Source organism: Schistocerca piceifrons, chromosome X (genome assembly GCF_021461385.2).
Source record: "Schistocerca piceifrons isolate TAMUIC-IGC-003096 chromosome X, iqSchPice1.1, whole genome shotgun sequence".
Classification (NCBI taxonomy): Eukaryota; Metazoa; Arthropoda; class Insecta; order Orthoptera; family Acrididae; genus Schistocerca; species Schistocerca piceifrons.
The window spans coordinates 750,609,251-750,621,704 of NC_060149.1; the positions used below are offsets into that span (position 1 = coordinate 750,609,251).

A 12,454-nucleotide genomic window follows, 5' to 3' on the forward strand; every position below is an offset into this window, starting at 1 on the left:
GTCTCCTGGGTCCGTGGAGAACTAAAAACAGTACCAAACCGAAACCTGAATGACCGATGGAACAGTAACTGGCGGATTAAAATCGGGACTGGGCCCCGAAGACCCCACTGATGAAGTGTGAGTAAGATGTGATGGCGCCAGGCCATGTCACAGGCCTTGTGTAGGTCAAAAACTACTGCAACCAAATGGCGGCACTGGGCAAAAGCCTACCGAACAGCGGATTCCAAGCGAAAAAAAAATGATCGATCGGAGACTGTCCCTCTCGGAAGCCACACTGGTAAGGGGACAATAGATCCCGAGATTCGAGGAACCAATTGAGCCGATGGGCTACCATCCGTTCAAGTAACTTGCAAACAACATTTGTCAGACTAATTGGCCGATAGCTGTCAACAAATAGGGGGTTCTTACCAGGCTTAAGGACAGGAACCACAATGCTATCCCTCCACTGAGAAGGGAAGTCATTCTGGAGCCAGATACGGCTAAACACCCAGAGAAGATGTTGCCGTTGTGGAGCACTGAGATGTTGAAGCAGTTGGTTATGAATGGAGTCTGGGCCAGGGGTCTTATCATGAGAAGAAGAAAGTGCGGAAAGAAATTCCCATTCAGTAAAAGGTTCATTGTAAGATTCTGACTCACAATGGGTAAAACATAAGTTGGAAGCTTCAGCCCGCTGTTTCTGGTGAAGGAAACCAGCCGGATAGGAGGCTGATGCTGATGCCATTGCAAAATGGGTCGTAAGATGTTCCGCAAGAATCAACGGGTCCGTACAAAGTCCATCTGGGAGGTGAAGGCCTGGGAGGCTGGACTGCCGATGGCAACCATGGAGAGAGCGAAGAGTAGCCCATACCCGTGACAGAGGGACAGTAGAACCGAGGGAAGAAACAAATCGTTCCCAACATATCCGTTTGCTCTGTTTGATTAAATAACGGGCTTTAGCGCGAAGGCGTTTAAAGGTAATAAGGCCGGCTACGGATGGGTCTCTCTTAAGATGTTGCAAAGCTTGACGGTGATCACGGATGGCAATGGCAATGGCCGTACTCGACCACGGGACTTGCCGGCGACGAAAGGGTTCAGATGAGCGCGGTACAGCAAGGTTAACAGCGCAAACAATCGCATCAGACACGTCACGTAGGACGTCATCAATACAACCCGACACAGAGGGAGAAAACGCAACCTGTGCAGTGTAGAGAGCCAATCGGCGCGTTGGAAAGACCAACGAGGTAACCTGTCCATCGGGGAGCGGGAAGGGAGAGAGAGAATTAACGGGTAATGGTCATTATCACAAAGGTCATCGTGTGGAGACCAGTGTAATGAAGGGAGGAGAGAGGGAGAAGAAAGAGAGAAATATCAATGGCAGAAAAGGTACCATGACCGGCACTGAAATGAGTAGGGGAGCCATCATTAAGAAGGCACAAGTGGTGGTCTGTAATAAACAGATCTAAGAGAAGACCTTGTCTAGATGGAAATGCACTGCCCCACAAGGGATGATGACCATTAAAATCCCCAAGAAGGAGGCAGGGAGGAGGAAGTTGCTGAAAAAGGGCAGTTGAGGCAGCAGGTGTAAGAGTCCTGTCAGGAGGGAGAGAAAGATTGCAAACCATGACCTCAGAGTCCAGGTGGACCCTAACAGCAACCGCTTCCAATGTAGTTTGAAGAGGAATCCACGCGCTAGTGATGTCTGTACGGACCAACGTACAAACGCCGCCAGAAGCCCGCAGGGGTCCAACCTGATTTTGACAGAAAACACGGAACCCACAGAGGTTCGGTGAGTGAGCATCAGTAAAATGAGATTCCTGTAGAACCACACAAGCTGCAGAGTAAGACAAAATAAGGTATTTCAATTCCGGGAGGTGACAGTAGTATCCATTAAAATTCCATTAGATAACCACAGAATAATGATTTAAAAGGGGGCTGAACAGGCTAAAGCCAGTCACACCACCGGGTCACCACCCATCACCGACAAGGAGGGGGTGACATCCATGAACGACAGGTCAGAATCTGGTTGTGAAGCTGGGGATGGGACCTCTGGTGACACCAGAGGCTCTTTGTGCCGGGACTTATGTTTCTTCTTCTTTTCAGGTTGAGATCGAGGAGGGCTGTGTGGCATAAAGGAGCCAGCTGCAGTAAGATCGGGAACAGAAAGAGATCGGGCGACCTGGGGGCCAACAGACCGCGATTCTCGCGGTCATCGCGTAGCAGCAGACCTATGGCCTGGAAGATGCTGGGAAGGGGCATCACGGGAGGGGCGCCCTTGACCGGCAGACGCCGAAGGAGTGGGACGCTTCTCTGGCTGGGGAGGGGGAGCAGCACCCAGAGGAGAAACGTACGGGAGCCGCAGGGGAGGGGGGGAGGAGAGGGGGTCCGGGACTGGGGTAAGGAAGGGGGAGGAAGGGGTGAAGATGTAACTAAAGCATAACTAGATGTCATGAACACAGGGTGAAGACGTGTATACCACTTACGAGCCTCTGTGTAGGTTAAACGATCAAGGGACTTATACTCCTGTATCTTCTTTTCCTTCTTATATACTGGGCAATCTGGTGAATGCGGAGAATGATTGCCATGACAATTAACACACACAGGAGGGGGAACACAGGGACTCCCCTCATGGAGTGGACGTCCACAGTCACCACAGAGAGGGGCCTGCGAACAGCGGGAAGACGTGTCCAAAACGCAAGCACTTAAAACACCTCATAGGAGGTGGGATGTACGGCTTCACATCACATCGATAAACCATAATCTTTACTTTCTCAGGGAGGGTATCCCCCCCAAAGACCGGGATAAAGGCACCAGTATCAATGCGATTGTCCTTAGGACCCTTCTGAACACGCCGAACAAAGTGAACACCCTGCCGTCCGAGATTGTCCCTAAGTTCCTCATCAGTTTGAAGGATGAGGTCCCTGTGAAAAATCACACCTTGAACCACATTTAGAGACTGGTGGGGGGTAATGGACACAGGAATTGTGCCAAGATGGGTACAGGCACGAAGGGCCGCAGACTGGGCAGCTGAAGCAGTTGTGATCAGCAACGAACCCGATCGCATCTTGCTCAGGGAGTCCACTTCGCCAAACTTGTCTTCAATGTGTTCCACAAAGAATAAAGGTTTGGTATTGGTGAAAGTATCCCCATCAGTCGTGGTGCAAACCAGACAGCGGGGGAAAGGCTTTGCCCCTAGCCGACGGGCCTGACCCTCTTCCCAGGGGGTAGCCATGGAAGGGAAGGCTGAAGGGGCAGGAGAAGCAGCACTAGAAGAATCAGTTCCCTGCAGAGAGACGGCCGCAGAAGAACAGCCAGAGGTCTGGACCCGTACGCGTTTCATTTTCATAGTGTCCGCCCTGATACCACCCACTCCGATCAGGAGCCCTCCTCACGGGCAACACCCAGCCACAGCACGGGCCGTCTGGCACGGCGGCCACTGCCGGGAGTACCGATGCTCCAGGATGACGAGCAGCCCCTCCAAGGCTTGCATGAGGTGGTCACAGCTCAGGTATCAGAAGTGTGATCCTGTGTGTTCAGGGGGCTCAACCAAAAGGGTACGTAGTGACCCCACCACACGGGCTGGCTACCGTGCTGGCTATGCACCCTAGCATCAGACAACGACGTGAAAGAGAAGGTGAAAGGAACTAGGAGGGCACACGTCGGAGACACTAGGTAAGGTGCTCTTCCCCAAATGGCTCACACTACGGAAGAGAAATTTAGTAATGGAGGTCAAACCCCAGAGGGGGACCAGGGAGTGACAATAGGAGGTGATTACGCAACAAAGACAAATTGCAAAACCAACATAACCAGAAGGATAGTGGGGGCCAACATAAGCAAGGACACCAAGAGAGAGAGAGGAGAGGGCGAGGGCGAAGGAGCAAGGAGAGGAAAGGAGGGAAAGGGGAAGGAAATGCAGCCCTGGAAAGAAGGAAGGCTGCAATAGCTCGGGGCCCCATGCTCGCCACGCACGTATCCACAAGAGAGTTGAGGACCCACTGGGGGGTTGGCAGGTGTGGCCCACGCACAGCGCTGTGGCAGCATCAGTAGCACTCCCTGGTTACAGGGGTGCAGCCTAGCGGCTGTCATCTATGTCTGTCCGCACCTTCTGGCGGGCCGTCCAAACTGTCAGACCGGGGTACCAGACACCACTACACATAAAATCACTCAGTCTACATTAGCCAAAACTTTTCAACAACGAGACCTAACTGGAAAACCTGCGTGTGTTTCAGACACAGTTGTGTATTTACATGGAAATGAAAATTGATTGTGGAATTTGAAACCCATCAACTAGAAACAGCACTTCCAGAACTGGCACTAGAGTGTTTACATGACCAACCACAAGAGGAAATTCGGAATTGGCTTACAGAATCCAGTTTTGGAAGCCACATGTCAAACAAGTGAATGTAGTTTTCGGCAGTGGTTGTCTTGAATTGTGGTTGTGTCAAACACTGACAGAGGCTGTACTACATCGTTTATGACACTGCCAATCTTTGCAAGCAACTGCGCGATTATTGCTACCACATGCTTTTTACTATGCCAAGGAGCTTGTCGGTTTTGTCTGTAGTGTTGTCAAGTATGAGATGGGTGGCAATGGATGCCCACAAAGGGTCAAAATGAATATTTCGCCAATTCTGTAACTATCAAACTAGGTTGGAAATGAAAAGAATTTTGAGAAAAATCATTAATCAGAGAAGCACTCTGTTAACTGATGGGAAAATGCTGCTGATTCTCAACATATGGATGCACATTTCACCAAAAATGAAAGTTAATTTTGCCAATAATAGATGTTACTCTTCAGGTTCCTAGTTATGTACTCAAATTAGATCAACACTACCTTGCATCTACCATCTGCAATATACACTGAAGTTCCAAAGAAACTGATATAGGCATGTGTATTCAAATACATACCCAGACACTAAGTGTCTGGTGCAGTTCTTAGATCGGTTACTGCTACTACAATGGCAGGTTATCAAGATTTAAGTGAGTTTGAACATAGTGTTATAGTTGGTGCATGAGCAATGGGACACAGCATCTCCGAGGTAGTGATGAAGTAGGGATTTTCCCATATGACCATTTCACGAGTGTACTGCGAATATCAGGAATCCAGTAAAACATCAAATCTCTGACATCACTGCGGCTGGAAAAAGATCCTGTAAGAACAGGATGAATGACAACTGAAAAGAATCGTTCAACATGACAGAAGTGCAGCCTTTCCGCAAATTGCTGCAGATTTCGATGATGGGCCATCAACAAGTGTTAGTGGGCAAAAAATTCAATGAAACATCATCAATATGGGCTTATGGAGCCGAAGGCCCACTAGTGTACCCTTGATGACTGCACGACACAAAGCTTTACACTGCCCGGGCCTGTCAACACTGACACGGACTGCTGACGACTGGAAACGAGTTGCGTGGTTGGACTAGTCTCATTTCAAATTGTATCGATCCGATGGACATGTATGGGTTTGGAGACACGCTCATGAATCCATGGACCCTTCATTTAACCAGGGAACTGTTAAAGCTGGTGGAGGCTCTGTAATGGTGTCGGGCATGTGCAGTTGGAATGATATGGGACCCCGATATGTCTAGATATGACTCTGACAGGTTGTTGTTGTTGTTGTTGTGGTCTTCAGTCCTGAGACTGGTTTGATGCAGCTCTCCATGCTACTCTATCCTGTGCAAGCTTCTTCATCTCCCGGTACAGGTAACAGGTAACAGGTACATAAGTGTCCTGTCTGATCACCTGCATCCATTCATGTCCATTGTGCATTCTGACAGACTTTGGCAATTCCAGCAGGACAATGCGACACCCCACATGTCCAGAATTGCTACAGAGTCGCTCCAGGAACACTCTTCTGGGTTTATACACGTCTGCTGGCCACCAAACTCCCCACACATGAACATTATTGAGCGTACCTGGGATGCCATGCAACGTGCTGTTGAGAAGAGATCTCCACTCCCTTGTAATCTTATGGATTTATTGACAGCCCTGTAGGATTCATGATGTCAATTCCCTCCACCACTACTTCATACATTAGCGGAGTCCATGCCATATTGTGTTGTGGAGATTGTGCATTCTCGCGGGGGCCCTAGACGATATTAGGCAGGTGTACTAATTTCTTTGGTTCTTCAGTGTACTTCTCAGGCTCATTAATATCTTCAAGCAGATTTCCTCAATTCATAGCTCTTATTCACAAGAGATACCTTTTGTAAAATTTGCCAAATGCCTAACTGTAATACCACTTACGTTACCACTAGTTACTCCCAAATTTTACATAATGTACATGAGGTCCTACTCATACATCAAAAAAGTTCAAAGGAGAGCAGCTTATTTTCATTATCGTGAAATAGAGGAGCAATTGTCATGGATATGATAAGGCAGTGTGGGAAATCACTAAGGCAAAGGTATTTTACGCTGTGACGAGATCTTTTCATGAAATTTCAGTTATTAACTTTCTCCCCTGAACAGCAATATATTTTCTTACTTTCACCAACACAGAGAGAAATGACCATTACAATAAACTATGAGGAATCAAGAGCTCACATGGAAAGATTTAGGCATTAATTACAGCTACAGGAGACACTAATAAATGGTGAAAACTGTCAGCTTTCAAGTCTTAAAAAATGCAAATCACTTTCTGTGGCAGCTTAATGAACCTTTGTGAGTAGGGTGAGCTGTTTTACACCCACCTGCCTATATTCCAATACAATTAACATGTGACTATTATTCATGTTCATAAGAGCTTCATTTTAATATATTCATTTGCTCTGCCCAAACTTGCATTTTTAAACAACAAACAGTTTACCAACCTCTACTGACATCCTTTTGCTACCTACTAGTATCAGTTAGTACAGTCACTTACGAGCATTAACATCACTGCTCACTGCGTAGATCACAGCAATATTTGAAAAGAAATGATAAATGGTGCAGTACTGTTTACACCTGTGCCTATATATATTGTATTTACAATAAATTATTAAATGGACTGTCCTTGCTCTATATATGTTAACTGTCAAAGTGTTACATTTTGATGTAACTAGACAGATATTTCTGGAAGCTGCTAGGACAGTTGCTTCTTTGCATTTCATCGGTGGCTTGACAGAAGTATACAACATTTCATCCAGGCATATCACTACGGTCATGGAGCGCAAAGAGACTGGGAAAGACCATATTATAACAAAGAGAGCAGAAACATTTGTGGTACATGTAAACATGTTCATTAAAGACAATTTTTTTTTCTTATAAAGTGTTACATTTGTCAACTAACTGCAAAAGTGGTGAAGAAATTGCGAAAAATGTTTCCGAAACACGAGACAAATGACTAAGATGATTTTAATACAATCAAGACAGATATTTAATGCATAAATCATAATTATGAGCTGGCAATTGGATTTCTTGGCACAGTCATAAATCATACCAGCACTCTATGACAAATAGCTGGAATTACAGAAACAAAAGAGAAGACACAAACAGTCAGTCAAAATTTTAAAAACAATGTTAGAATTATAAGAACAAGGGGTAATTCAAACATGTAGGACAATAACAGGTACAATTTTTTCAGTAAAATAAGCTAAAATTTATATTTAAAAAATATGACTCACAGTTCCTTCTTGCTGTGTTAAGTTTTCCTGCTCACAGGTTTCATCTGTATGCTGAGGTGAACTTGCACTTGCAAATGCAAGTAATAAATCAGCTGCTGATGATAGGCCACCTGCCTGTGTAGAATCAGGTACATTGCTTTCAGGAGCTCCAGCACAGTGTTCTACTTCATTAGATTCTGGGTTTTCAGCCGTTTCATCAACTGACGATGCATTTGAACTAATGGAGTTCAATCTTGTATGGTGCTTTTGTCGTAAAGATGCTTGCTGCTGGGAGCTGCTACTTCTACGCCGACGACCCTTTCGCCTACGAACAAGTGCAGAATGCCTGAAAATAATGGTGGCATGCAATGTCACACATCAGTTAACACTATTTTACAATAAAGGAGCTCATTTTACAAATCATGAAATTTAATTCTAAAATAGTCTGGAATACATTATAATTTCTTTATAATCTCTTAAATATGAAAATGATCTGGGCCTGAGTCATAAACACGGTCAAGTCATACTCCAAAACTGTGTCAACACTTCTTAAAACTGCAACAACGTGAATCGTGAATCATGAATCTACCTGTAACGTCCCCCTCCCCCACAGCCATGTTCTCCATTGAATCACTTAAAGATGTCAAGTATTTTGAGAGCTTATTTTAAGATCATGACATTTCAAAATTGTATCCAATATAACTCAAAAGAAAAAAAGAAAATTAACATGCTGTGCTCTCAGACAAAAAATGAATACTTATTTTTAGTGTCTGCAACACCAGTCATAGCTGATGAAATGAAGGCACGAGACTACACGAAAGACAAAACATGCAGACAAATAAGGAGTACTGCACAGGACAATTCACTGTAAACAATGTAGCAACTACAAATAATGTAACACTTAAAATAAGACCTATCCCACTAGGGATACCATCTTGCTAAGGAAAACAGTCAGAAAGTGTTCTGGAATGGAACCAAAAGTCATATTTGCATATAAGCATCACAAGAAAATGGTGAGGTGCCCATAGAAACCCCCACTCATATAAATGAATAGTTACATATCTCCAACCAGTATCATGTATCTTAAATAATTTCTATTTAGTCGAACCACATTGTCCTTTAAACTAACAATAAAAGCAATTTTTATGCCTTTGAAAATTATTGCAGACAACATGTGTTGTAACAATGTGAAGAAGAATGCAATGTTGAAAGCTGAGGTAAAATGTTTGTTTTTCACTCAGGATTCTCCATTAGTGTAGTAATTTTTATACAGGTACTTCTAGCAATGCTATGTTAACTATATGGGCTGGTGCAATCCTCTCCTGGTTTCAGTATGGGGTTATAATGTCCCCTTTATGACTCATTGTATAGGTTCCTACTCCAAATTTGACTAAAAACATCAATGATTGTTTCTTTGGATAGGAGACAGATGCAGAATACTGAATTCAATAGCAACAAATCAAAAAGCAGTATAATGAGTCAATAGTGCTGTATGCATCTTCTAGATGAGAGCCAATATAGCTCTTCATTCATGAAATTTCAATTAATCGCCTTCTATCCAAAACTCCATTATTGGTATGAAAACAAACAACTGGGTGTGCTAATCACATAATGCGTTGAAAGCAGTGTGCCACTGCCCATCATTTTGGTTAGTAGCTATGTTTACTTTTCCTTGAAATCCTATTCATCAAATTCTCTCTCACTAGGAAACATGTAATTACTAACAGAGTCTGGAAACCAATGCTGTCAACTTTTCTTGCTGTTTTGAATATCTATCTGATTTCAAATGTTTTGAGGTCCTTAGCAGAAGTATTTTTTCTCTGCAGTGCCACACACTTACCATTTGTTGACAGACACTGCTCACTCTACTGATGGTCATGCTTTATTCTACCCTCCCTCAGTACTCTTGCAAAGGTGTAACAATGATATCATGCCAGTAACAACTTATCCAACTATGAATACTCGCAAGGACAGAATGGCAGTTCGAATGACTAAAACAAACTGGAAACACATTTAAAATATAATGTTGTATCTATTTGAATAGCTATCCATTTCATTCATCTGTAAAACTACATCTATGGCCACTAGCAATATCTGAAGGTCCACGCACTAGCTCCAAAGTGCTACAACTATACAGACAGTACGATCGTGACCGTTGCAGTGTGCGATTGAAAAGAGCTTGTACTGACATAAAACATGAATAAGCTGAAGCCAATTAATCCTGTGAACAGGGAACTTGCTGTGTGAAAATGAGGATGTAATTGGAGTGGAAGATGAGCCATTTGCACACATGTTATATGGCAACGGAACACAAAAATACTATGGAGATTTAACAGAAATGTATTTGACACACAGGGTAGGAATAGTGATTGTGGGTCTGATAGCGGAGAAGGAACTGCGCATGTTTATGACAGTTATAACAGTTCTGGAATGTCATCACCAGCAAATGAAGGAACTGCAAGTCAAAGTGAATATACACCTTCACTCCCAAATATATCACAACCCTGTGTGTTACAGTGTATTGATGACCGAACACTGGACAGTATTTATGAGGATTATTTTAATTGTTACCATTCTTCCAGAAAACCTATGAACCATTATAGCTGCATGTGTTTGAAATCCAACTGCAATATAATTTTAGATCATGTGATGTGCAAAAGGCAAGACCCAGGCCACTCAAGGGAAACAAAACATCAAAATTAAAGGCTGTATGAGAATCTGCCACAGCACAATATGACGAAGCCAGAGACTATGGGTCAGAAGTCCATGTTTCATTCAGGCATATCATTATGGTTAGAGTGCACAAAGAGACTGAAGAAGCCCATATTATTAAAAAGTGAGAACAAAAATTTGTGGCAGATGTAAATGTGTTCATTAAAGACAAAAACATTTTTAATGTACATGTATGGAATAGTAACCATAGCCAATTTTTTCTTTAGTTTTTTTTTCAATACTATCACACAGAGGTGAAAAATCAACAGATGGCAGGATACGATTGGTTCACAGTGGCACACACAGTTACACAATATATGTGGCTGTGTTGATGGATAGTAGATTGGCGAACAAGCTTCACATTCATATGCAGGAAATGAGGGATGTTTTGCTACAGGTTGCAAAGAAACTAGCAGCAATGTGTCCAAAAAACATCCATACTGAAGCAAGTGTAAGTAGAAAAATGACCAAAGAGCAGAAGAAAAGCTTTTTTCAATTTGGTCCTTTGTGAATGCATTGGTGAAAATGGTCTATTACTTTGTGATTCATGATCGGCACACAAAAATTACATTCTGATAGAAGAACATGTTCTCAATAAAATATTACATTACAGATACTGCCACCAAAGACAACCAAATACTGCCAACCCATGGATGTATGTTTTTTTAGACAGTACATACTGCAGACATCTTGTTGATTTCATACTCTTGCAAATTGACAAACCACAGGTCACATTACATGAATGATATTTTATAATCTGCCTTCATTCTGTTATCTACATCTAACTTCCGACCTACAGTATAACCACACTTTTATGTTCCTGCAATTAATGTTTTCCCGCCGTTTACAACATTTTTTTATCACTCCTGTCAAATTTCGTATGTCCACAACGTTAATTCATACCCGATTTTATGTCAACATATTTATAATTTTCTCGCGATTTACGCTTTATGAAAAAATGTTCACGGAAAAAACTGACGTAAAACGATGCTGGCATGATGTTGGCCATCACGTAGTGTTTACTAACATTATGTGGTTAAGTTTCTTGACACCAGGGTGCTCTACTTAGCAGATTTAAACCGTTAAATGTGTAAAGTTGGAACAATTTGTGCTGTATCTCCTACCACTGCCAAACTCTACTCTGCAAGGTGGCTGATAGGAATAACTAGGTTCATACAAATAAAGGTATCTTGACCAGTCACAACCATATCCAAACTGTCTCTACAGTGCATATGCAGTTTAGTGACTGTCGTAATCATTGTCACAGCTCTGTCGAACAAAATTAGTGTGTTTCGTCTTTTGGCCACTTGTAACGCTATTTGACACCTTGATTCAGTTTGCATTGCTCAAATGTTTTTGGTTTGAACACAATGTAAATTACATATATTCTCATGCTGAGCAAAACGTGTTTCAAGGATTTATTCTCGTTGTTAAGTGGAATATTTACATATGTGTTTTTTGTGATGTTACAAAAAAATACAATGTGAGTGATGGTGTGTGTGTGTGGTTTTCTACGTAACTGAGGAAGCACAGTACCGGATAACCTCAGAGAGTCCAAGAGACTCGGAACAATACATATGCAAGCACCACACGAAATACTTGACATCAAGAAAAAATTCTTGAAACACGCTGTGCAAAGCATGAAAAAATATGTAACTGATGCAGTGTTTCATTATTAAATAGTGAATGACAGCTGCAGGCATTCCAAAAACATCGATAATGATGTATGAAACTGAGTCCAACATTTCTGCTTCCCAATTATCAGTTCCCATTATATCAGTGGTTTTCATTAGATAATAAACCATTATCAGATAATAAACAAGTCCCTGATATGAGTATTTTGATGCCTATTATGTGCATATACATAAAGCGCAAAAATGCAAGGGGGTATCCTATACATAACTTTTACAGCTTAAAACATTACTTCCTGCATTTTACACCATTTTTTTGAAGTCCCTTGAAATGTGTAAAAGCGGGGTTTCACTGTATGTTGACATATGCCTTGCAAAGGTCTGGATATGATGATGTTGATGCTCCTGTTGCATCATTTGATAATGTAGGCACTGTGGCTTTTGATACTGGACTACAGGATACACTGAAGACAATGTAGCATGTCCACACGGAACCCTTGTCAACTGTGCACACTGTCCCATTTCAGTGTGTTTTAGTCACTACACTGAAACTCC

The 12,454-nt window shown here is 42.7% G+C and overlaps 1 protein-coding gene across 1 annotated transcript in view; it reads right to left on the minus strand.

Moving 5' to 3' along the window:
- LOC124722691 overlaps positions 1-12,454 on the minus strand; it is a 321,460-nt gene that overhangs the window by 76,980 nt on the left and 232,026 nt on the right. Inside the window, exon 15 of the mRNA XM_047247831.1 lies at positions 7,578-7,902. Within this exon, the coding sequence (XP_047103787.1) occupies positions 7,578-7,902 (325 nt within the window). The remainder of the gene's footprint in view (positions 1-7,577; positions 7,903-12,454) is intronic.